The 22,765-nt window shown below is 38.6% G+C and overlaps 1 protein-coding gene across 1 annotated transcript in view; it reads right to left on the bottom strand.

The window, feature by feature from the left end:
- The window catches only part of LOC144209545 (cadherin-12-like), an 80,185-nt gene that overhangs the window by 45,879 nt on the left and 11,541 nt on the right, over positions 1-22,765 (bottom strand). The window contains exons 2-3 of the mRNA XM_077735924.1: positions 13,149-13,537; positions 2,269-2,563 (exon numbers count right to left, since the gene is read on the bottom strand). Of these exons, the coding sequence (XP_077592050.1) occupies positions 2,269-2,563; positions 13,149-13,397 (544 nt within the window). The 5' untranslated portion in view covers positions 13,398-13,537. The remainder of the gene's footprint in view (positions 1-2,268; positions 2,564-13,148; positions 13,538-22,765) is intronic.

Below are 22,765 nucleotides of genomic sequence, written 5' to 3'. Positions count from 1 at the left end.
GCCGAGATAAATAATTCAGACGCTTTTCTTGTTTGGAATGAAAACATGGGGACATCAGTTGGCGAAAAATATTCAAAAAGAGTTTTTTATCCGAATCGGAGCGTACGGAACCGTCCTTTTTTTTGTCCGGCAAGGTCGACATGTGCTAAACGTGGCGTGCTTGCAGAGTGGGCAGAAAAGTTGAGTGTATTTATCATGTTGTCAGGGTTCGCTAATTCGGTAACAAGAGTTCAGGGTGAGCGCAAGGCGGCGCGAGGATTAGATCAGGCACCCCACAAAATATTGTGCTCCTTGTGTAAGTTAAGAGTGGGTGTTGATTGTCGGTTTCATGATGAAATTCAAAGGAATATTAGAGATGGAATCTAGGGATGTCCTGGATTAGAAATCGGACTGGGAATTCTCGGAAATCGGGATCCAATGGAGTCTTTTTTTGGAGAATCAGGTTACAAAGATTGGGTTTTTAAAATGGTTTAATTTCTATGTACTGTTTTATATCTAAGTACAGTTTAATATCTGAGTACTGTTTAAGATCTAAGTACTGTTTAATATCTGAGTACTGTTTAAGATCTAAGTACACTTTAAGATCTAAGTACTCTTTAAGATCTAGGTACTCTTTAAGATCTAAGTACTGTTTAATATCCAAATACTGTTTAATATCCAAGTACTTTTTAAGATCCAAGTACTTTTTAAGATCTAAGTACTCTTTAAGATCTAAGTACTGTTTAAGATCTGAGTACTGTTTAAGATCCGAGTACTGTTGAAAACAGTAGATATTTAGATATTAAACTCTATCATGAATATAATTTTGAGACCTGGTTTCAACAGTACTTAAATATTAAATAGTACTTAGATATTAAACCTTCTCTCTTAGATATTAAACTCTCTCTTAAATATTAAACTCTCTCTTAGATATTAAACTATCTCTCTTAGATATTAAACTATCTCTCTTAAATATTTACATAAAACTACTACATTTGTACAGTTTTCCATAAAAATTTGGATTCATCTACGCTTTCCCCCGAACTAAGACTTTAGTATTGTCGAGTTTAGAGTATAACAAAGTAAAATAAACCCCTCTAAGCTTCAATACTTTAGCACCCCAACAGATGGGAAATAGAATACTTTGTAAGCCAGTTTGCCAACACTTTCATTCAAGCATTCCAGCGGGATTTGTTTGGGACTGGGATTCACCTACTGTTGATTTGCGGTTACACCTCATTGCCACCGAAAATTAAAAGTGGAGTTCCCCAGGGCTCCTTTTGCATTTACTCGTAGTCGCCCAGGATAATGAAGGCCGACGGAATATCATTATTCATTCTGACGAAATGACAAGTCGACCCAGATTTTAACGCGGGTACACCGAGCAAATGCCTGAGAGATATCGTTTCAAGTCGGAGTTAAGTTGCATATGGTCATAAAACGCTACCCGTGCTTTTATGGCTTTATTATAACACGGTGAGTGCTTTGTAGTTTAAAATCTAGCTTCCATCCTCAGACTCCACATTCTTCTTTTCTAGAAGGCAGGTAATGAATCAGTGTTATGACCCACATTTTGGGAGGCTTTTGCAAGGGGGAGAATATGGTAGGAAATATTAATAACAAAGAAAAACTCCAGGTTTTTTTTGGACACATGCTGAGAACTGTATGGATATCACCAGGATCCTTTTTGTAAATGTAGTATTGTATTCAAATCCAGATGGAATAGTTGGATTAATTCTGTAATACTATTATGTATATATGTGTGTATTTAATCCTTTTTGTATGAAAGCTTCTTCAATTTGTCTCGGGATCGTAACATGTCAGTCCGAGGACTCTTTACTGGAAAATAGGACTGACCTTTACCCCAGAATGCAGACCTAAAAGGACACTTAAGTAATTGCTGATGCAGCGTGATGGCTAACCAACAACCTTTGTGATTACTGGCATATTGTCGTAAATGGTGATACTTTTTTGGCTTGATTAAGGAATTGTTTTGCCGAATTTAGGCTTTTTGGTTTAATTACCAATGGAGTTGTTTTTGACTTCCGACCTTAATTGGTTATTATTGATTACCTGATATGCGAAGATTCATTTCATAATTGCTTAATTGTAGCAGTCTAAAAACCCTAAAACCAAAACCATTCGGACGATTAATCATTCATTCACTTCCCATCATCACATCTCTAGAAATGATGGTACCAGGCGTCCAATCCACTCGTTCATTTGCCACCATCTTCCCAATCCTAAAACTCATTTAGATTCACTGAAGAATGAAGTTAGGTGACTTACCCACTGGCGACATCTCGGGAACGCTAGCCCGATACGGCCCCTCCAAAAACTTTGGCTCGTTATCGTTGATGTCTTGCACCTTGATGACGAACTCCGACTCGGGTTCTAGCGGTTTGTTGTTGTCCAGGTCCACGGCTTGTGCGCGAAGGGTGTAGTAAGGCTTCTCCTCGCGGTCTAGACTCCTCAAGGCGTGGATGTCTCCCGTGGTTTGGTCGATGGTAAAAATGGAGCCGGCCCCTTCGCCCGACAGCGTGTACTTGACTACGCTGTCGCCCTGATCCAGATCGGTGTGCAGCTGCCGTAGGGAAGAAAATAGAAAACCCTCAAAAAATCAGTAGATGACATATTTTTGTCCTGATTTTTTAGAACCTATCCATTCCGATCTGATCCCTCTAGAGCAGTGATAGGGAAGCTATGGCTCAGAAGCCACATGTGGTTGTTTTGATAGGTGTATATGGCTCTTTGCTAACCTGTGAGCTAAAATATGGAAATGGGTGGTGACAGAAATGAGATATTACATCTAGAACTGCTTTAATCTTCATTTTTTTGCAGTAGACTTCTGGAATGCATCATCTCATTTGATTGGCAGCAGCACAAGAATGTTTTTAAGAATATTGATTTTTTTACTCATTTAAGAGCACCTTTGTTGAATGGTATTTCAGCCATTTTGTCATACTGTATTGATGACAACAAAGGCTTTTAATGTGATTTGATATAAAGTTGTCACATTCCATAAACTAGGCTTTTAATTCAAACTATTCCACAAAATGTTGGTTTTCATAAAGTGCAATACTAAGTGTCCTGCGAGTGCAATCAGTGGATTGGCATCACCTGCTTCTTGCAGCCCAACCCCCATCGCTTCAAATTTGTAAGTCAGCTCAGTCAGTCAATGCTGGTCAATGCTTGATGGCAAAATAAAGTAATAAGTAACAAAATAAAAGTTCAGAGCAGGAGAATGAATACTTTATGAGTACTTCAGCGTTATTAAGACATTCATATAAGGTAGAAAATATATAACAACACTGATAAATGTTAGATGTGATGATAATAAACTCTACAAAAGGTCTTTAAGGACATAGTCTTAAGCACAGACATCAGAAGTTGATCAAAAGACGTCGAACTCTGGAATGAAGCTGCAGTTTGATGAACGATCTGAAGTAAAATGCAACGTTGTCACTTGGCCCGAGATGTATCGCCCAGCGTTAGAACGAATCCAACAAAGACAAAGTCAGAGGTCACGCCGGGCCGGTAGCGGCGGCAGAGTATTCCCTGGTGGGGGCGCTTTGAATAGAAGCGGCTCTTAATATCTGCGGCGCTAATGTATTATTTATGAGAGATTTATCCTCATTAGTCAAAGGAACGTTCTGACAGCGCAATCATTTGCTTTGCCTCAGAATGGAGTCTGGAGAGCTTTTGAGTTTCTGCCCACTGTCCCAGACCGTTTGCCGTCCAGGGAAATCTGTGACCGGATGTTTGGTCCCCGGTCTTTTGGTTGCTGGTCAAATGTACTTAGATATGAAACTCTCTCTCTTAGATATGAAACTCTGTCTCTTTGATATGAAACATTCTCTCTTAGATATAAAACTCTGTCTCTTAGATATGAAACTGTATCTTAGATATGAAACTCTTTCTCTCTTAGATATTAAACTCTCTCTCTTAGATATTATACTATCTCTTAGATATGTAACTCTCTATTAGATATGTAACTCTCTATTAGATATTAAACTATCTCTCTTAGATATTAAACCATCTCTCTTAGATATGAAACTCTTTAGATATGAAACTCTGTCTCTTAGATATTAAACTCTCTCTTAGATATTAAACTCACTCTTAGATATGAAACTCTCTTAGATATTAAACTCTCTCTTGGATATTAAACTCTCTCTTAGATATTAAACTCTCTTAGACATGAAACTCTCTCTCTTAGGCATGAAACTCTCATAGATTTTAAACTATCTCTCTTAGATATTAAACTCTCTCTCTCTTAGATATGAAACCGTCTCTTAGGTATAAAACTCTCTCATAGATTTTAAACTCTCCCTTAGATATGAAACTCTTTGGTATGAAACACTCTCATAGATTTTAAACTCTCTCTCTCTTAGATATGAAACCCTCTCTCTTAGATATTGAACTCTTCTGATTTGGAGAGTTTGTACATACACACAAAAGTCATCCAATCCGTCTTCCCTTCTCAAAAAAAACCCATACCGGCATCAGCTTCCGGTAAAGACAATTACCGCCCTAAGTCTTCATTTTGTTACTTCAAATCAAAGTTTTCCTCCTCCTACGGGCACTTTTTGGCAGTCGACCATCGAATTTACGATCATCTTAGCCCCCAGGTGCCCCCTTCAAAGCCGTGTTTGCGGGTTTGGTGGTTTTTAATAAAATTCAGTGTTTCTTTCGGGGCTCTGAACAGATTGCGGAGGTGCAGGCGTAGGGGGGAGCTGGGGGAGGGCTTACAAATTTGTCAAGCTGTTGTTTCATTTAGCATCTTTGGTTATGGACTGTTCTTTCTTTGCGCCGACTCGTCGGCGGCAGATGCTAATAGCCGCGTGGAAGCGCCTTTTTTACAGACTTTGCTGGCGGCGTCTTGAGAATCCCGCAGACGGTCCGTTTGCTAGCGCAAGCCGCTAATCGTCCTCTGAGCCAGTTTACAATCGGACTGAGAAAGAGTGGAACATCTGTGGCGTCTTATGCAATGGGGGGAGAGAAAGATGCAATCCAGGATGGAAATGTCACTTCGCAGAGGTTTTTGGGGAAGAAAACTCATTAAAAAAAGGTGGGAAGGTTAATATACAGTACCTCAAGTTCTGTAAGCAGGGGTTTTCAATGTAGAATCTTGTCAAAAGGTATTTCAAAATAAGAAATAAGCTATGGAATGGTTTGCTGATATGTGGTTGAAGGGTTTACGACTCAATAGTTGAGAATCATTGTGTTTATCATTGGATGAATAGCAAGATGAATTTGGAAAAGGCTCAAATGTCAAAGTTTTTCCATTTAAACTCATAGTGGAGGCTAAAAAAGCATGATTTTAATTGGATGACACTCAAAATATGCTTTCAACACTTAGTGTAGTCCACAATGGGCAAACTACGGCCCGCGGGCCACATCTGGCCCGTTAGGCTTTTTAATTATTGTCCAAATTATGTTTTTTAAAGTGTCCCCAAGATGGCGATGTCACACGGTAGCCAGTAGCAGTAGCTGTCTCCACACTTATTAGTTTTTGGTGTTTTACAGCCTCTCACTCTTTTTTTAAATGACATTTTAATATTTCTTAATACATTTCCTTGACTTATTTTACTTTGTACTTTATACTTTTGACTTAAATGATGAGTATGTTAATACTTGAGTCATTTTTTTCCTCTTTGTATTTCATATGTACTGTTAACGGATGCACTTTTTTATTTGTATCCTATCATGTGCTGACCCCGCCCATCTGTCACATTTTTAAAGTCAATATGCCCCTCCCCCGGGGCCCAAAAGTTTGCCCACCCCTGTTCTAGTCCTCTCCTTATATTACCTGCATAGTAACCTCACATTTTTTTCACCTAAAAAAGCAATATCAAACATGAAACTCAATCCCAAAGTGGCACCAACCAGGTGGGAAAATATATCCTCTCCACCATCACTCATATGTTTCCAAAACAAGCAATTTCAGGACAAGTAGGAGAGAATTCTTCCTTTTAGCAAAGCACAAAAAGCACCTCAACCCAGGCTTCCAATTTCCAGCAGCGTTTTGAGACCACTAAAATGTCTCAAGTTCAAACCCTGAACCTCAATACCGTGACGCAGCTGCGTTCAACGCCAATTCCTGCCCCGCCGCTTCCTCGGCAAGGCACATCCACAAATACCCTCTGGCTATGAGCCACATGCCGCCTCGCTATAAGCTAATTTCCTAATCACACACTCGTTTGGAATTCCTCTCACAGTTGACATCGCAAAGTAAAATGCATCCTGTGTGTTTTCGCCCTCGTCAAACAGCGCCCCCACCTGGGGGAACACTTAACAAGACCTTTCCAGACCCCCCATAGAAGAAAACTGGTCAGGGTTCTCGGATTCCCGTACTTTGGCGTTAAATCCCGGCAGCGGAAATCCAATTACGGCGTTTTCCGCGCAGGTTTGCTAACGTTCTGCGTTCAAATCAGTCAAATTAATCAATATGCAACCTTTGTGCATTGCAGATGAGATGCACACATCACACCACTGGAGCAATACTATATGCGAAATACTATTAATATGGATATCACGCTCATGATTCATATTCCGGGAGCATGGATAGTAGCGGCGGCCATTATGCGGATGCAACTATAGAAGAAAATTCCTTTTTTCATGGCAATCGCTGGGACAACCCGGAAAATGGGATATTAGATTAATATTTGGCGTGTTTTACGGATGACGAGTCGCATCAAAATATATATTTATATATTTTTTAAAAGGAAAGAATAGATATTTCTCATGGGTGATTGGGAATTTGTGAATATACATCTTTTCTTGTAGAGGACCAAATAAATTATGATAATTAGCAATAGAGAACCTGATAAATTATGATAATTAGCAATAGAGGACCTGATAAATTATGATAATTAGAAATAGAGGACCAAATAAATTTTGAAAATTAGGAATAGAGGACCAAATAAATTATGAAAATTAGGAATAGAGGACCAAATAAATAATGAAAATTAGCAAAACAGAGGACCAAATAAATTATGATATTTGCTATACTTAAGACCAAATAAATTATGATATTTGCTATACTTAAGACCAAATAAATTATGAAACTGAGCAATGCAGAGGACCAAATGAATTATGAAAATGAGCAATAGAGGACTAAATAAATTATGAAAATTAGCAATAGAGAGGAACGAATAAATTATGAAACTTAGCATGACAGTGTTGAAAAAATACATTGTGTGTATTTTGTAAAATGTGTAAGGGTTTAATAATACATCTGAAAGTTTAAAAGACAATTTTGTTTTTAATATTTCATTACAAAAACATACTGCCTATATTTGTAATCTTTAGGATCGTTTTTTTCACACAGTACCCACCAATACACCCACATAAAAGCCACCTGCACACACTAGACTGACACGGAAACATGAAATTATTTGCCATCTCTCGTTGTTAATTAATTAAATTAATATTAGATTTTTCTTCACAGAAAAATAAACCCGATTTTCTGAAGATCATCCAAACGCCGCCAGCCCTCCCAGTCAAAACTAATTGGCATTCATGGCCATCAATAGCACCAACAATGGATGCCAACTATCCCAGTTCAGAGATTGGACGCCTACTATTACTAATGAGGTATGTACACTAAAACTTTCCTTTTCAGAAACAACAGTAAGTCCAATTTTCTATCTTTTTAGCCCCAAAAATAACATTAATAATAGTTTATCTGAATATTTAACAATATTAATTCATGTTTAAATGAAAAACCTGCAACGGGAAAGTAGTAAAACGTGAAAAATGATATTTAAATATCATCCGCGGACTCGCATATTTTTCTTTGTTTACGCACTATGTACGCTAACCGTGTAATACCTCACCTTAGCATGTATTACATCATGTTATTCATCTGGCCGATCCAATTAACTTTAGCAAATTATTGGACGGAGATACAGCTTCAGCTGATACGCTAGCTAGCGCCCAAGTACAGTACGGCAGCGGTTATTATTGCTGATGTATATCGCCATTTTTCTCAGCTAAACCGAGACTCGTTTGAAAAAATACGCGCTATCAGTGTGTGTTTTCCTAGCCGGGCCACAAAATTGAAGAGATAAGACGAAGACGGGTAGATTTCCAGGTCTTTCCAGGTAGACTCGGATCACGTAGAGCGACTTGTACCCGGACCGAAAATGAAATAATCTTGAAATGGTAGTAGCCATCTTGTTTTCTTATACTGTATACTGAACCGGTTGGCAGCCATTGTCGGAAATGGAGGTTAAATGCACAAAAATAATAGTGGATTTGGGTGTTTGGACGTTTGGTCGCCGGTCTTTTCATCGCCGGTCAAATGTACTTAGATATTAAATAGTACTTAGATATTAAATAGTACTTAGATATTAAACTCTCTCTCTTAGATATTAAACTATCAAATGACGACAGTTTACTGTTGAATCACCTCTCAAAATTATATTCATGAGAGATAATCTCTAAGAGAGTGAGTATAAATATTAAACTCTCTCAGGAATTAAGTACTGTTTAATATCTAAGTGCTGTTTAATATCAAAATACTCAAAATAATTTTCAAAATTTTTCTTTTTAAAACCCAAAAAATCTTCTCAAGTCCTGTTGTACTAGAAAAAAAACAAAGGCTGACTTTTATCCCTGAAAATACAGTCAGTCCAATTACGGAATAAGCTGAACTCTTAACGAAAAATCGAAGTGACAATTGTTCACGGCGTAAAAATGGACTCCTGGCCGTGGTAGTAATAATCCCCGCACTACCGGTCTGCCATCGACCTTGGGAATGTCAAAAAAAGTCTACGGCGGCGGCGTGACGACCAGGTGACGCACCAACGCTTCTGACACTAGAAGACGAAAGGTCACTCATTTAAATAAAAGTCAATAAAGCACTTTTACGGCAAAGGGGGGGGGGGTTAGCACCACATCTCCTTCTTAGTGCTTTACCCCCTCCCCCGGCTCTCCGATGACCGTCGTCATCTTTTTATCGATCCTCGCGCCTCCGCAGAGATTTATTAGGAATCTAAACTTCCCATGAGTAGTCGCCAGGGAGGAAGTGAAGCACCTTTGCCGCCACGCTCCATTAAATGCGCCCCGGTTCAAACGCTTTGGCGTTTTCTTGTTTCTTGTCCGGCGGACAAAATGCTGTCGTAAAAGCTACTTTTCTCAAAGCTCTAAAGATCGTTATAGTGATTCTAAAAGAGCCATGACAGACAAATGGATTGGTCTCTTGTCATTAAGTAGTGCCTAGACACATGCCAGAACAGGGGTGGGCAAACTTTTGGGCCCGGGGGGGCCAGATTGACTTAAAAAATTTGACAGAAGCACAAGAAAACATATAAAAAAGGGCATCCGTTAACAGTACATATGAAATATTAACAGGAAAAAAAGTATTAACATACCCATCACTCATTTTTAAAGTCAAAAGTATAAAGTACAAAGTCAAGTAAGTAAAGGAATGTATTAAGAAATATTAAAATGTCTTTTAAAAAAGATAGAAGGGCTGCAAAACACCAAAAACAAATAAGAGTGGACACAGCTACTGCCAAAAATCATAATAATAATAAAATATATATATATATATATACAAAATAAAAAAAATTGGACATTGGCGCCGGGCCGGATTAAAAAGCCTAACAGGCCGTTTGTGGCCCGCGGGCCGTAGTTTGTCCACCCCTAGCCTAGCTACATGCTAAAAACAAGTGACGAAAATAATGTTTTGTTTAGTTTTTTTGTCACACTACCAGAACGTTTCAGACACTTAAACTTTAGACATTGAGGTTGATAAATGGCCAATCACAGCAATTTGTGTTCTTCTTAAATTAAATAACGTTGTCCAATGGCTGTCAGTCCTCCCACTTCAAATGATTGACAGTTTATCACCGCCAAGATGGTCACCATAATGACATACTTGCATCCCATTTTCTTTATTAAAAGAGTGCTCCTATTTCTACGAAAAATGGACAAATTTGCTATAAAATCAAAGCTAATGACATCAATTCATCTGTCCTGTCAAAAAAAATTAATAAATATACATTTTTTCGTCTACTTAATGGACTTTTCCGTCTCCTATTACTACGAAAATGTGCTGGCCATTAGTATCGCTTACATGCATGTTCGTCTTAACCGTACCTTGACATTCACGTGTCCGATTTTTGGGTAAAAAAAAAATGTCTGCCATGCTTAATTAAGTGTGAGATGAGAAAATGCAATCGACCCGATCGATATCGGTTGCTCAAGTCGTATATGGCGGCTGTGATAAGACACCGACCGGCAGATATTTGACCTTTATGTCCATATCGTCAATAAATACATAGTCGTGCAAATGGCAAGTGTACCGTGAGCTAACCCTGCCGAAATGGAATAATTAAGATAGCAAGTTTCTAAAAAAAAAAAAAGATTATTAAAAGGTCATCTCGTGTTATTCTGGACATATCGGAAAACTGTGACTGTTCCTTTAATGGATTGGACGTTCTTAATCGGTAAAGTAGACAGTCGAAAAATAAACAACAACACACTACCAAGTTAAGGTATGACTCTTTAAATTCTAGTCAAGCTGCAAGTTACTCTTCCTAATTAAAAATGCCTCAGAATTAACCACCGTAGGGAAACTATTCCACAAAATATAGCATTTCATGAAGAGCAAAAGTTTCCACAATACTAAGTGTCCTGCGGGTGCAATCAGTGGATTGGCATCACCTGCTTCTAGCAGCCCAACCCCCATCACTTCAAGTTTGTCATCTTGGACGATCCAGGCCAGATTTCTGGAACCAAAAGCTCCCCCCTCCCTCCTCACCCACAGTGGCCCAACCCCCATTATTTCAACCTTGTTACCTATGTTTCAACCAATGGCTTGCAAAACAAAAATCTACATGCTATAAACTGTCAAGAGCCAATTCAAGACTTTTTCATTTGACCTATTTCAAACATGGGCCATCAAATTGCAGACTTTTAACCATTTGGACTCATTTAAGAGCACCTTTGTTGAATGATATTTCACTTATTTCATTCTACACAGCTGTGTAATGATGACTATAGAGGCTTTTGATTTAATATAGTGGCATAACATCCTATAAGACTTTCAAGCTATTCCACAAAATGCAGGTTTTAATGAACAGGAAACTTTCTGCAATACTAAGTGTCCTGCGAGTGCAATCTGTGGATCGGCATCACCTGCTTCTAGCAGCCCAACCCCCCTTTGCTTCAAGTTTGTAAGTCAGCTCAGTCAGTCAATGCTGCTCAATGCTTGATGGCAAAAATTATGTATTAAACTCTCTCTCTTATGAATATAATTTTGAGAGCTGGTTTCAACAGTAAACTCTGTCACCATTTGACCGGCGACCCAACATCCGAGCACCCTTGAGTATATGTCATAATCCCAGTCAAACTATGAAAATACTGTAATTTATAGTCTGGAAAATACAGTAGTCGTTTCTACACCATTCTTCAGGGACTAATTTTTACAGACTACTTTATCAACAGCAGTTCTTCTACCCTCAAGACTTTTAAATAATCTCCACCTGAAGCCCATGGTCCGCCATCAAGCCCCAAACGCCGCACTAGAACGTGCTGACCACACTAAATAACGGAGTCCCCTCGCGTGCCAACCCCGGCGTGTGTGCGCAGCGTCCAAGCGGAAACTATTGGGGGCGATTCAGCAGACAAAATGGGTTTTGACTCGGGAGCCCGTTTGCTGGCCGATTCAAATCGTTGACTTTTACGCAGCGGCCCGAAGGCTACGTAAATTGTAAATTAATACGAGGCGACAAAAGAGAATGCGCGTGCCTGCCAGGTGGGCTGACACCGCAAATGTTGTCACATGATTATATACATGATACCATTACTTCTACTTAAAGTACCAGTCATACTTTCTTCACAATTTGTCTAAACCTGCGACCTATATTCAATTTTTTTTGTTGTTGTCAGACCTTTTTTGAGTTTTATAGGCTATAAAAACATGGATTAAACACTGTTACGTTACCTCAGAGGTAAAGAATCTATGGCTCGGGAGCCAAATGTGGCTCTTTGGATGAGTGCATCTGGCTCTTTGCTAACCTGTGAGCTAAAATATGGAAACAGCTGATGACAGAACTGAAATATTACATCAAGAACTGCTTTAATATTAATTTTCTTGCAGTAGACTCTTATGGAATGCATCTTCTAATAGATTAGTAACAGCATAAGAATATATATTTTTTAAATTTTCATTTTTTTACACTTTAAAAGTGGTGAAATGACCAAAAAAATGATAAGGCACTTGTTTACCTGTATATATTTTGACTTTGAAATTCGTAATATTGCTCACAATGAATAATATTGAAAAATATGAATGGTGTGTGGCTCAAAAATATTCCCGACCCTTGCGTTAGCTTACTTTATACGTATACATATTGTTTTTAGTCTGATTATTTCAATTAAAATGCGACTTATAGTCCAGTTTCCCTTTCAATCTGCATTCTTTGGCCTTTACATAAGCACAAAATAGTTAAAAAAGGTAGAAAATTGTCTCAATTAAACATTGACGCCAATTAATTCTTCGTTCACGCCCACCTAGACGCCAATTAGCTCCTGGTTCACGCCCACAAATACACAAGGTGGATTAACTAAGGCACTTTCAGGCCTGGTGATACCTTGTAAAAGGCCCTTTTAGCCAGTGGCCCAGCCGGTGGTCCACTTGGGCTCATTTATCCGTCTTTGAAAGGGGGTCTGTGATCTTTTCTGCTCTTTAAAGTCAACTTGATAACTGCGTCAGAGAGCGTGTCGCTGTCACCCTGCCCTCTCCCTCAGCGGGTTTCATCTCCGTGGCTTTTATCCCGCAAACTAGCGCCGCCATCAACATCGTTACTACGGCCCACTCACAACCCCCGGGACGCCGTTCATTAGGGAGTCGATCTACGTCAGGTTATGTACAAAGTGGCGTCCCGGTAAGACCCCGGTGATGACGGTTAGGAGTTTTACGTATGTAGAATCTGTGGGTAAAAAACACGGGTGTCATGTTTCTTGCTCATTTACATTTGTCTTCTTACTGTATAATACATTAAACCAGGGGTCGGGAAGCTTTTTGAAAGAGAGAGCCATAAACAATTCCTATTTTCAAATGTTATTCCTTCACATTTCCCACATGTGGCTCCCGAGTCATAGGTCCCTTACCCCTGCTCTAAACTATTCCAACTAATAACAATTGTAGTAGTTACCTTGCCCACGTACTGTGGGTCAGATCCCATGTACTCCTCCAGCACAAAGAACTGGTTCCAAACCCAGCCCCTCTTCACTCGTTGGATTGTGTTCCTGGCTGGGCCCAGCAAGTTCCTGGGGCGCGCCCTGGCCACCATCTTGCCGAGTCCCAGCGGCGAAGGGGGCGGGCGTAAAGGGGGCGGTGAGGCCGAGCCTTCCTCAAGGTGATACCAAAGGAACAGCAGCAGCAGGTAGTTCCTCGCTAGCATTGGCGGTCTGTGCGGGTCAGCTCTCGAAATCGAAGCGGGGAGGTGAGAGCCACGGTGAAAGTACTTTGGCGCCGGCCAATAGGGGGGAAGGAGGACGTCGGGCCTTTGCTCCTGGAGGACTTGCTTTAGGGCGTCATCACCTGAAATGCATAATGCAAATTATTTAAAATGGATAACTGACTCTAGTCTTTGTTCACAGAGGTTCCGATTACAACACGGCTTGCTGGGAACAGATTATGGCGTGAACGGACGTTTGGTCGCCAGTCTTTTGGTCGCCAGTGAAATGGTAATGAAGAGTTTACTGGTGAGACCAGCTCTCAAAATTATATTCATGAGAGAGAGAGTTTAATATCTGAGAAAGAAGTTAAATATATAAGACAGAAGTTTAATATCTAAGTACTGTTAAATATCTGAGTACTGTTAAATATCTGAGTACTGTTTGATATCTAAGTACTGTTAAATATCTGAGTACTGTTTGATATCTAAGTACTGTTTGATATCTAAGTACTGTTGAAACCAACTCTCAAAAATATATTCAATTGAGTTTAATATGTAAATATCAACTGTTTCCAACAGTACTTAGATACTATACAGTACTTAGATACTAAACAGTACTTAGATACTAAACAGTACTTAGAAACTAAACAATACTTAGATTCTAAACAGTACTTGGATATTAAACAGTACTTAGATATTAAACTCTCTCTTAGATATTAAACTCTCTCTCATGAATATAATTTTGAGAGCTGATTTCAACAGTAAACTTTCTGTCACCAAAAGACCTGCGACCAAACGTCCGAGCACCAGTTCGAGGTCCCCTCCAAATGCTGAACATGAATCAATTATGAATCTAGTCCTTCCTTCCTATAGGCCTCCCTAAAATACACCCTAATTTCTTCCCCCGGACACATGTGCCATATCTAAGCAACAATAATTCCTTTACTTTAATGGCGCTACAAGTCTGGCTGACAATCGTCGGGGTTAAAAAAAAACCTGCAGAATAGGCTTAAGAAAGTATAATCCGTCTTGCCGACGTGTAATTTAATACATAATCTGCGGCGTGTTTGTGTCCTTTGTGGCGAAACTGACGCCGCTTGTCACATGGCTGTCGCGTCGCCTTATTGAGTCGCATTCTGTACACCCGATAAAGTAAGCAAGTGGAGTCAAACCCTCGGAGAAAATGATCAAATGTCCAAAACGCCAGCACGCAATCATGTCCGGACACAAAAAGTAATTGTACAGTGACTTGGAAGTTGAAGGTTGAGTGAGGTTTGAGGCGTTTTTTAACTCACTCACTGTAGAAATTCTGTGTACTTTACGTAGTAAAATAACCCAAATAATCCCATTTAACAACAAGTTACAAGTACAGCCTGAGAAATAAGACATGGCTCTTAAAATCATCTGTTTAAGGATTCCTTTATTTATCTGTGCAAGGGTGCTGGAGCCCACCCAGGTTAAAATTGGATTGGATAACTTTATTCATCCTGTATTCGGGAAATTTCGTTGTTGAGGGTGAGAATACAGACACAGAAAAATACATTTTAGACATTATTAGATAGGTAATAAGTTAATAAATAAATACATGAACAAATATATAAAAAATAACCGTGTTACTGAAGTATAAATATATATATATGTATATACATGAGACAAAGACAAACAACCTTTTGCACTCGATCCTTCAGCCACGTTTCAGGATGTGGGAGGTAACTGGAGTACCCAGAGAAACCCCATCAAGGCTAAGGGGAATCCACAAACTCCACATGAAAACCCTGCAATTGAACCTCGGGTCTCTAAACTGCGAGGCAGGCACACTACCCACTTTGGCACCATTCCGCCTATTTAGGAATTACCAGCGATATTCTGGGAACATGTTTCAGGATGTGGGAGGTAACTGGAGTACCCGGAGAAACCCCACACAGGCTAGACGGAATACACAAACTCCATATGGAAACCCTGCAATTGAATCTCGGATCTCTGAACTACAAGGCAGGCAGGCTAAACACTTTTGCACCGTGCCGCCTATTTAGGAAATTACCAGCGATAATCTGTGATGTTTTCATCTGGTTTGTTGTTGTTCATCACTTAATGAGATCAACCAGCAAAGCAAGAAGCTGAGCCACTAATTTCATAAACGGCGCCCCCGTCAACTCGATTGTCTTTGATTAATTACCCGACCCGGAACATTGACTTCGGCAGGCGGATTAGGGAGGGCGCCGACCCCCTCAGCCATTTCCCTTCATGCGGCGTTATCTGAAAAGTCAAGACTGATCTGCAAAAGTTCTGGTGGCGAGAACTTGTTTGACTCGGGTCACGAGCGCTTTCTCCCTGCAGGTCGCGACTCATTTAACGGCGCCGTAATGGAAAATGACTCTTCTTGCAAGCCCTGCAAAATCAGGGACGCCCCGCGAGGGCTCGTCGCATATTTGATGGGCCAAGTTCATTAGCATGTGTCGGCTTGGCGGTCGCGCGCTTTGACCCGTCGCTGATGGCGCCGTCTTCGTTTTCCCAGCGTCGACTTCCATTCCCGGGAAACCACTAGATCCCGGTGGAACCGGAAATATCCGGAACCCAACTCATCTTCTGAGAAAATCTTTAGTTATGGACAATGTTAACTCTAATTTTTCATTGGTCTGGGCAGAAAGACAACCTCCCTGAGTGTACTGAGTACCAGAGTGAGTGACATCATCATTGTGCGCCATGGTGAAACCAGTATCACACATGCCATAAGCAGGTGTATGGCATTACACTCTTTTGCATGGATTTTCTCATTGATACTCATTGATTAGCAACAACTTTATGTAATGGAACTTGAGGCCACAACATAACTTTATGTTAAATTATTGTTAGGTCAAATGAAGGCGTGATTGTTTTTATCCAAATGCCTTAAAGCCCTACGCGAAATACTGTTCGAGAAGATACTTTTGAAGACATCCTCCCTTAAGGTTCTTATCTGTGATCCAATCTATTTAATTAAATGTCAATAATTGAATAAGATGTCTGCCTGCAGTTATTGATAATTACAAAGAAGGCTAATTATTAATGAACCTATCAGTAACAATGTATTTTAAGACAATTCGGAGACTTTTTGTACTTTAAAAGTGGTCAAGTGACTAAAAAAGGCACACATTTTCATGTATGTTGACTTTTAAATTCTTAGCATGGCTTTTAAAGATTAACATTTAACAAATATTAATTGTTTATGGCTCTTTCCATCAAAAAAAACCCAAAGACGCCATTATTTTCATGCCAAGTTTACCCCCAAATATTGACTTTGGAAACCCCTAACATGACAAAACCTAATTAGCACACCCGGAGTCCCCCAGGATAGTAAAACTGTGTCAAAACCAAAACTCCTCCCTCCATTTCTAATGCCATTAAATGTCAAAAGAAGGAAAATATGTCCTTCATTGGAAGCGCCATTTGTCCACTCGACTTTGGCGCTTGTCTATGGTCTGTCCTCCCATCTGTTGACGAGACGTTTCCCCAACAAATTGTTTGACGAGCTCGTCCTCGCTTGCCAAATTCTTTCCGAGCGAATTCCTCCGTCCGGGAGCGAATTAGAGAGAGAGACATATCGTCCCTGGCGATTATTTTTAAGTCCATTCATTGAGCGGTTTGTTTGAGACTTCATAGGATGAATGGACTCGGTCCAGCCGGGTTGAGAGGATGCCAACATTTTTGAAGGACCTGGAATGTCTTCATCCTTTCACCGAGTTCATTACGGAGAGACGGCCAACACGCAAATGTCCTGCCAATGTTTTTTTTTTTTTTTTTACGCTAGGAGGACGGGTACCATTCTGAATGTTGGTGTTTGAATTTGCCTTTCGGTGGTAATTTAGATGTTTGTGAGGGTGTATTGTGGTCTGGAAGAAGACAAGAACATTCAGGAAGACTTGGAGGAGCTTACATAGGGGATTTGTAATTAGTTTTTGGATCAAATTTGTACGTTTCTGATTGTATTGTGGTAAGGAAAAAGACAAGAACTTTCAGGAAGACTTAGAGGAGCTTAAATAGGGGATTTGTAATTAGTTTCTGGATCAAATTTATATGTTTCTGATGTGTATTGTGGTCGGGAAGAAGACAAGAATATTTAGGAAGACTTAAAGGATCTTTAATAAAATATTTTAACTGGTTTTGGACAGAATTTGACTCATTTCTGAGAGTGTATTTGGTCTGGAGGAAGACAAGAACTTTCAGGAAGACTTTGAGGATCTTGAATAAGAGATTTTAATTGGTTTTGGACTGAATTTGACTCATTTTTGAGAGCGTATTGTGGTCAGGAAGAAGACAAACATTCAGGAACACTTAACAGATCTTGAATAAGAGATCTTAACTGGTTTTGGACATAATTTGACTTGTTGCTGAGAGCGTATTGTGGTCTGAAAGAAGCCAAGAACATTCAGAAGATCTAACAGATCTTGAGTAAGACTCTTCAAATGGTTTCTGGACATAATTTGATTTTGACAAGGCGCTAAAGATGTCTTAGAGTCGAAACATCTTTTGTCCAGGACATTTTAACCCGAGGACTCACGCATGGATACACAATCCTGGTCTCACATTCAATTGGATTCAAGCTAGGAACCTTTTGACAGTCGTCTAGACGTACAAATGAGGTTCTCCACTATGACTTGCACCTCCTGTACAGGAACTTGATCAAAAATAGCTCAGATCAGAGCCTCTAGGGGAATAGCATTGCTCAGGTTTCCATGGTAATGACATCAACACTGCCAAGTCTGCCAGTTTGAATTCAAGATGTTTTTTCCGACTATATTAATCAAGTCTATTTAAATTTGTCCTATCCATTTGGACTAAGAGGGTTGGCAGTATTGTTGTACTTTGTCATTTGGTTTTGTCCCATTTTAGTTTTAATTTTTTAAATTGGATTTATGGAACTGAGATTTCACTCTGATGGTCAGACACGTTTATGAAAACCATTTCAATTACTTTAATTGACAACATTTGATTTAGTTCTCATTCTAGGAATTCATTAATTGAGTTTGTAAACCTAGATTCTATCTGTTAATGTCTTTTAGTTCGTCACTCTCTCAAATTCATTTATTTAGTCGCCATTTTGGAAGGCTTGTCCGTCCCTAGAGTGTGTAGACGGATTCAGGGTGTCCCAAAGTCAGCTAGGTTAGGCTACAGCACCCCCGGTGACCCTAATTCGGATATAGCAGTTCAGAAAATGAATGAATGACCAAGAAATTTGCATTTTGTCTACAAGAAACAAAAAAATCAGTAATATTTGTTACTGGATCAAAGATCAGATAGTCCTGCATCTCGTACTTCAACCTTGACTCCTCCCCTAACCTTAAAAACCACCCCCATTTTAATCACATAAACCCTTCCAAACATTGTCTTCCTCTCATTACCCCCCTTGAATAATAACCCACGCGTACCCACAGTCCACGGCCGCCATTACGAGCGCCATTACGCCACCTCGTACGCATTTCCTCTTAATTAGACGTCGCTAAATGTTAGCGGATAAAACGCCGGTCGTTTGGCGGGAGGATTTAAAGCCCGGCCGAGCAGATGGCGGTAAATTAGATATGAGGTTGGAAGGGGGCGGGGATACCCGGACGATACATCCCACCAAACGCTCGTTTAGCGGTGGAAGGGAATCAAACCGCCGGCTGGACCTTGGCGTCACGCTCCGTTCGAGTTCAGATGTCGAGAGAAGTACGCCGTCATGGCTGTGATTAAAATTTTATCCATAATTTAGAGGGTGACATTTTTAACTGCTAATATGAACATTTTAGTATTTAAATTGTAAACTAAATTATGAACGCTTTCTCACTGTAAAATTGGCTTGGAAGGGACAGATGGATTTTTGGTGGAGAATTTGGACAGAAATGAGTTTTTGGAAGAGGAATTTAGACCCTGGAATTTGGTGGGTTTGTTGTTTTAGAGTAAATGTACAAACAAGTACGGGAAGACTGATATTTTGGTTGAAATTGGTTACTAAAGGAATATTTTAACCATTTGATGTTGTTTAAAAGAGTTTGAAAACTTTTGGTAGATGTCATCCTGTAGAAAAGCCTCAACAAAATATTCCCAAAAAAATAAAATAGGATGTTTGCGATTTTGCTTTGAGAATTTAGGCTGATTTGGACAATGTGTTTAGTTATTTTCAACAAATCTTTGGAAAAAAATACTCCAATTTTACTGGACAACATGACTTTTTTTGTTTAAACAAGATCTACAATGTCTTGTGTCAACTGCTACCAAGAAATAACCCAAAAAATGTAATTTGCTAAACATATCTTACAATCAGACCCACAAAAAAATCTCTCAAACTACAACCTTAAGCTAGAAAGCCTCAACTGAATTATTGCACTCATTCAAACTTTTCAAAATAAAGTCAACCCCCGACAAAAAAAGTCATGACATTCAGTTAAAAACAGTTACCAAAAATGCATTCTCAATACCTGTACAAAAGTTACAAAATTCGAAATGATGAAAAACCATATAAAAATACAGGAAAAAAAACGAATAAGTTGCCAGGTTTGCATTCTCCCGATTTAGTCATTTTCCAACAACTTACCACGTTGACAACCTGTGACAGTCAAACAAAAAACACTAATACGTATTTTCAAGTGCCCTAAAAAGGTTTTCCAAGCTATGTGTTGCACACCTGGTCACATAGCCCGATTCCGATTCACACCAGAGTGTTTAATTCTGCACTTTTGTTCCAAATACAAGCACATTAGCTCAGTCTGGGGCGCCAGATTCATCACCGGGCTTTTTTTTCTATTACCGCACTCATCTAAATGCAAATGGGAAGTGTCCCTTTTTCTCCAACGGGAGGACGCTCGGGTGGAATTGAGACGCCGTTTCAGCCTCCCGCGGAAATGCCATCTGAGCTAAAAAAAATGCTTATCGTGTTGACTCAATCGCGGCATTTGTGGGGGTTGTCGCTGATGGAACAAGGGTGTTTCTTCGTGGCCCGTGCCTAGTCGAAACACCCGAGTTTTTTTTGGTGAAATGGCGCTGTAAGAAATATGTTCTACTAAAAAGAAATATAAAACATATTTAAGTTATATTTTTGAAGGGGCATTGCTAAGAGAGTTAAATATAGTGATGAATATACTCTTTCTAAATCATAAGTAATTTTTGATACATTATATATAAGTTGTACAACTTGAAAAAAAGAAATATAAAACATTTTTAAGGGATTTTTTTGAGGGGATTTTATTATATGAGAGAGCAAAAGCAAGTATTGTAAATTATAGTGATGAAAATATTCATTCTAAATTATAAACCATTTTTAATACATTATATATAAGTTGTACAACTTGAAAAAAGAAATATAAAACATTTTTAAGTAAAAATTTGGAAGGGATTTTATTATATGAGAGAGCAAAAGCAAGTATCGTAAATTATAGTGATGAAAATATTCATTCTTAATCATAAGCAATTTTTAATACATTATATATAAGTTGTACTACTTGAAAAAAGAAATATAAAACATATTTTTTGGGGGGATTTTATTATATAAGAGAGCAAAAGCAGGTATTGTGAATTATAGTGATGAAGATACTTATTCTAAATCATAAGCAATTTTTAACACATCATATATAAGTCGCATCAGCTAAAAAATGAAATAAAAGCATATTTAAGTCAAATTTTTTAGGGTATTTTATATGAAAATATTCATTCCAAATCACAACCAATTCTAAAGACATCATATATAAGTCGCTCCAGCTAAAAATCAAATAAAAAACATATTTTGTCGGAAATTATATTATATTACAAACAAAAATCAAAAATTCAAAGATGGTACACATTCCAAATCATAACAAAAATTTTAAAACATCATATATAAGTCACACTATCTTAAAAAATAACAAAAATATTTAACTTACATTTTTTTAAGGGCAGTATTTTTGATTTTAGACCTAAAGCAAAGACACTCAATCCTAGTCATGTAACTCCTCCCACCAAATCATATATAAGTCGCCCCTCTAAAATTCCCCTCCCTTTTTTTTCTGCAAAATACTATTTAAATCAAAAAACATGACAATTATTCTCAATTACAATAATTATTTGTCAACCCAGAGTCAAATCTATGCGCAAAAAAAGTCCCTCATAGCCAAAAAGTGTTTTGTACTCCAAACATTTTCCAGCATAATCCGTTAATTCCGTCAAAAAGCCTCGTGAGTTTTCATCAAAACCGAGACGGTTAGCGCCGACTTTTATCGGCGCGCCGCGTCTAGCGTCGGGTTGTTTAGCAACATTTTAATCTCCGCCAAGCATCGCCGCCGCCTCGAGTAGCCGATAACAAACCGACAACCCGCCATTTTTTTTCTCCTAGTTTTTCGTTCTTCCCTCCACCAGAGGCTAATTAAATAAATTTCCCGCCTCAGCATCGCCGCAACGTAGGGGGAAGATTTAATGCCGCAATTAACATTTTGGCGCCGGCCCGCGGGGGCGTCGTACGTTCGTCTCAAGCGCTCGTCAGGTGTGTTTGTATTAAAGAACAAAAACAAATACATTAAACATTTTTTTTGAAGAAGTCAAAGGAACTGACGATGCGGGGGATTTGTTCTGGTGAGAAGATTGAATCAAAGTCCTTTTGAAATGCAATTAAAAACGCTGTATAACGACATGAGGGGTGTTCAAACTTTGACCTGCGGCCCAGTTTTATTCGTTGTACAAATGGGTTCAGTTCAGTCTACATTGCAGTTTTTACTAAATGCATTAAGAGGGTTTTTAATGGTGCTTTTTGTTTAGTTGAGGGTGGCAAAAAGTGCTAAAAAATCTTTATATTCCGTTTTTGTAAATATATATATATATATTTTTACATTATTACAATGAATAGGGAAAGAGTAAAGATTATTAGTTTTATTTCTGGATCGAAATTTTTGATTGAAACATTTTGGGGGGGAAAATGGCCCAAAAAAACTCTAAATTCTGCATTTGAAACCTCTCTCAATTATTTAAATATAAGATATATAATTTTTTTTACATTAAAAAAAGATAAGAAAATTGTAAACATTCTGTTTTATTCTTGGATCAACATTTTTGATTGAAAAATATTTTGAGGGCAAAAAAGTGCCCGCAAAACTCTACATTCTTTATTTGTAAATATTTTTTGAAATTTCATAACGTAGGAAATTAGAAAACATTCTTTGCTTTATTCCTGGACCAAAATTTTTGATTGAAAATATTTTGAGGGCAAAAAAACTTGCCCAAAAACCTCCCAGAACTTTTTATTTCTAAATAATAATAATACATTTACATTAAAAATAAAAAGTTAAACTATAAACATTCTCTGGTTTATTCCTGGATCAAAATTTTTGATTGAAAAATATTTTGAGGTCAAAAAAGCGCCCAAAAACCTCCCTGAATTTTTATCTTGTAAG

Source organism: Stigmatopora nigra, chromosome 16 (assembly GCF_051989575.1).
Source record: "Stigmatopora nigra isolate UIUO_SnigA chromosome 16, RoL_Snig_1.1, whole genome shotgun sequence".
Taxonomy (NCBI): Eukaryota; Metazoa; Chordata; class Actinopteri; order Syngnathiformes; family Syngnathidae; genus Stigmatopora; species Stigmatopora nigra.
Note: the sequence above shows the minus strand (reverse complement) of the source record. Positions and strands in the feature narration are given on the sequence as shown.